Consider the following 3,859-nt stretch of genomic DNA (forward strand, 5'->3'; position numbering starts at 1 on the left):
AAAAAGCAGTGACAGAATTTTCCAGAATTGATGAAAGATAATTTAGTGATGAGCTGTGTCAACACCAGTTTAAACAGTGTTTTAAATAGCTAAGGAGGATCCTGAGTGCAGCTGGAGCCAGAGGAATGGCCAAAACCAATGGCATTAGCACACGCTTACGGTTCTCATCAGTACAATAAGACAAGGATTGCCTCTTGTAATCACCAGTTTTGTGCAAAGCTGTGAGGATGCTGAGGTATGTGCATTTTGCTCCTGTTGTTTGGTTAGTCAAAAGCAGGGATTGGTTAGATAAAGGTCTAGATAAAAATATTTTACGCTTTGTGGATCATACCATCTCTGTCATCACAACCACTCAACTCTGCCTTCGTAGCACAAAAGCAGCCGTAGATAATACTGAGCATGTAAGGGTGTGCGTGTTCCAGTGAAACCGCGACGACAGGCAGTGTGCTGAAATTGCCGTGTGGGCTGTCATTTACTGACTGGTCAAGAGAATTGGAGTAAAACACTTTTTTAGGCTTTTTTTATTTTTGGTCTACAAAACACGTTTAAAGGAAGATTCCTGTAATTTTGAAACTTCACTGCCAAAAGCTAAGAAGATATGAGAAAGGAAAATGCTTTTATGCAACTTTGTACTCTTAGTGGCCAATGGAGAGTCTGGTCTATAACTTTTCTTTTTGTTTACATTTAATGGAAAAAAGTAACTCTTCCTCAAAATGCTTTCTTCTTTTTTATTTTCTTGAGATGGAGTTTCCCTGCCCGTGCCCAACCTGTTCATTTAATTCTTCATTAACTTATAAACAGTTCTTTTATAGCTGGGCGTGGTGGCTCATGCCTGTAATCCCAGTAATTTGAGAGGCTGGGGCAGGCGAATCACCTGAGGTCCGGAGTTCAAGATCAGCCTGGTCAACATAGTGAAACCCTATCTCTACTGGAAATACAAAAAATTAGCTGGACATGTAATACCAGCTACTCGGGAGGCTGAGTCAGGAGAATCGCTTGAACCTGGGAGACGGAGGTTGCAGTGAGCCAAGATAGCATCGTCACACTCTAGCCTAGGCAACAAAGACGAAACTCTGTCTCAAAAAAAAAATTTATTTTACTATTCTTTTGGTGCTTATCATAAAGATTATACTGCTTTTATTTTTTTTATTTTTATTTTTTTAAGACAGTCTCGCTCGACATCGCCCAGTCTGGAGCGTGGTGGCACAATCTCAGCTCACTGCAACCTCCATCACCCGGGTTCAAGTGATTCTTCCAGACTTTGTGCCGTGAAGTCAGATGAGGGTAACAGGACCTAGTGCGTGATACCCTTAGCACCCTTGTTACTCTTGTTAAGTAATTATGTGATTTAGAGTTTGGAATGAAACTTCCAGAAATGTTATAATTGAAGCTGGGCACTGTGGCTTACGCCTGTAATGCCAGCACTTTGAGAGGCCAAGGTAGGTGGATCATGAGGTCAGGAGTTCAAGACCAGCCTGGTCAACATGGTGAAACCCCGTCTCTACTAAAAATACGAAAATTAGCCAGGCCTGGTGGTAAACACCTGTAATCCCAGCTACTCAGAAGGCTGAGGCACGAGAATCGCTTGAAACGGAGGTTGCAGTGAGCCGAGATCGTGCCACTGCACTTTAGCCTGGGCAACAAGAGTGAAACTCTGTCCCCCCCAAAATACAAAATAAAATATATAATTGTGACCTGTCAAAATTCTGAGGGAAAGCCAGGCGCAGTTCTCACACCTGTAATCCCAGCACTTTGGGAGGCTGAGGTGGGTGGATCACCTGAAGTCAGGAGTTTGAGACCAGCTTGGCTGATGTGATGAAACTCCGTCTCTACTAAAAGTACAAAAATTAGGTGTGTTGGCATGCACCTGTAAGCTCCTTGGAAGGCTGAGGCAGGAGAATTGCTTGAACCTGGGAGGCAGAGGTTGCAGTGAGCCAAAATCCTGCCATTGCACTCCAGCCTGGGCGACGAAAGTGAAACTCTGTCTCAAAAGACGACAACAACAAAAAACAAAGTTCTATGGGAAGAAGACAACTAGAGACACATCGTTGGCCACACATAGTGCTCTCGGGGCTGCTTAAGTCAGTCCGTGGAGTTCTGGGGACGAAGGTAAGAGCGATGGCTTTGCAGGAACTCTGGTGATTGTGCGTCACTGCTTCAGTTGATGACATGAGATTGTTCTGTATTTTTCTTCAGCTGGTTTTCCCATGGGCTATGCAGCAGCAGCTCCTGCCTATTCTCCTAACATGTATCCTGGAGCAAATCCTACCTTCCAAACAGGTATGTGCTGGGTGATAAAATGCTTTGTACATACAGATGGGAGAGAAAGGTCAAGGGATGGATTTTGAGAAGGGTGGGTTTAGAATTAGGACTTGGTGGAGTCGATTTCTCAAGTTCATTAAATTAGCCTGTTGATAAGTGCAACAAAAGCTTAATTCTCACTGCACTAAAGCTTTATATACTGTGTTTCTCATGTCCTCCCACAAGGCAAATCTGTAATCACTAGGTTGTTAGAGTTAACTCTGCCAGAGCATCTGTTCATGAAGTAGTATCACCTACTAGAAACTGAAGACTCTTGCCATGCTAACAGGTGGAATTTCTATGTTAATGTTTTTAGAGATAATTTTTTGTTTGACTACTTTAGCACTCTGATCATATTTTTTTAAAAAGTATTATTTTCCTTGTAAGGTACATACGAATATTTTTAGATTTTGGAAATCACTGTTACTATTGAAAGTGGAATTGGTTTGGGTCTGAATCGTGAGGAGATTGGTTGTTTCGTGGGATTTCCTCCTAGGAGCCTGCACTCTCCGGTGTTTTCCTTTTGGACTTTTTCACCCGCAGCAGTGGTGGTGCACACTCTGATCTGAGGCTGTGGTGTGGCCTTAATCCTGGGACTGCTGGGGCAGCGTTGTCCCTCACACTAGCCTAACACAGTTAACTCTGACAGAGGAGGACACAATAGCAGTGTCCTTTCCCCAAATTCTTCCAGTTTTGTGAATCATAAAATTCTGCCTTTATGTTCTGTCCTTACATCCATCTCTTCGTTTCCATTTCCACTGTGACTACCCTTGTTCAGCCTGTAGTTCACAGCCTGAAAAAAACCTTCTTGACTTGGTCGTCATGCGCCCGAGCTTTCTCTCCCTGGGTTAGTGTTCTTCCCATTTAAACCAGAGCGATGCTCCCAGATGAGTTTTTCTCAGTGGTTTCCCATGACTGTAAGACACAGTTATGCCAAGAGTCTCGACTTTCAGTCCCTGGCTGTTTGCCACATTGGCCCATTTTTTTCCCTTTAGAGTGGTTTTCCTTCTGTGTTTTGCCTTGAAAGAACCATCTGTCTCGTAGTGTGTATCCGTAGTTCATTCCTTTTTATTGTTAGGTAGTATTTTGTTGTATGGAAATAAATATTTCCGTTTGCTTATCCATGTACCATGTGATGAACGTTTGGGTTATTTGCAGTTTTGGGCTATTAGAAATAAAAATGCTGTTAATATTTACATGCAGTTTATTGTGTGAACATATGCTTTGATTTCTCTTGAGTAATAAATACAGAGGATTCGAGTGGCTGGTTATTATGGCAGGTGTGTATTTAACTTTGTGAGGAACTGCCAAACTGTCTTCCGAAATGGTGGTACCATTTTACATTCCTGCCAGCAGTGTTTGTGAGTTGCAGTTCCTCCACATCCTTAACAACACTTGGTGTGGTCAGTCTTTTTAATTCTAGCCATTCTAGTGAATGTGTAGCAGTATCTTTTCACGTGCGTATTTGCCTTCTGTGTGACTTTGGTGAAGAATTTGTATACAGCTTTTCCTGTATGTCGGTTATTGTTTTTTTATCATTGAGTTTTGAGAGTTCTTA

General features: G+C 42.4%; 1 protein-coding gene across 1 annotated transcript in view; it reads left to right on the top strand.

Annotated features, from left to right (window-relative positions):
* FAM168B (family with sequence similarity 168, member B) overlaps positions 1 to 3,859 on the top strand; it is a 34,340-nt gene that overhangs the window by 12,253 nt on the left and 18,228 nt on the right. The window contains exon 3 of the mRNA XM_011975475.1: positions 2,197 to 2,280. Coding sequence (XP_011830865.1) covers positions 2,197 to 2,280 — 84 coding nt within the window. The remainder of the gene's footprint in view (positions 1 to 2,196; positions 2,281 to 3,859) is intronic.

This window comes from Mandrillus leucophaeus, unplaced genomic scaffold (assembly GCF_000951045.1).
Source record: "Mandrillus leucophaeus isolate KB7577 unplaced genomic scaffold, Mleu.le_1.0 Scaffold1564, whole genome shotgun sequence".
Taxonomy (NCBI): domain Eukaryota; kingdom Metazoa; phylum Chordata; class Mammalia; order Primates; family Cercopithecidae; genus Mandrillus; species Mandrillus leucophaeus.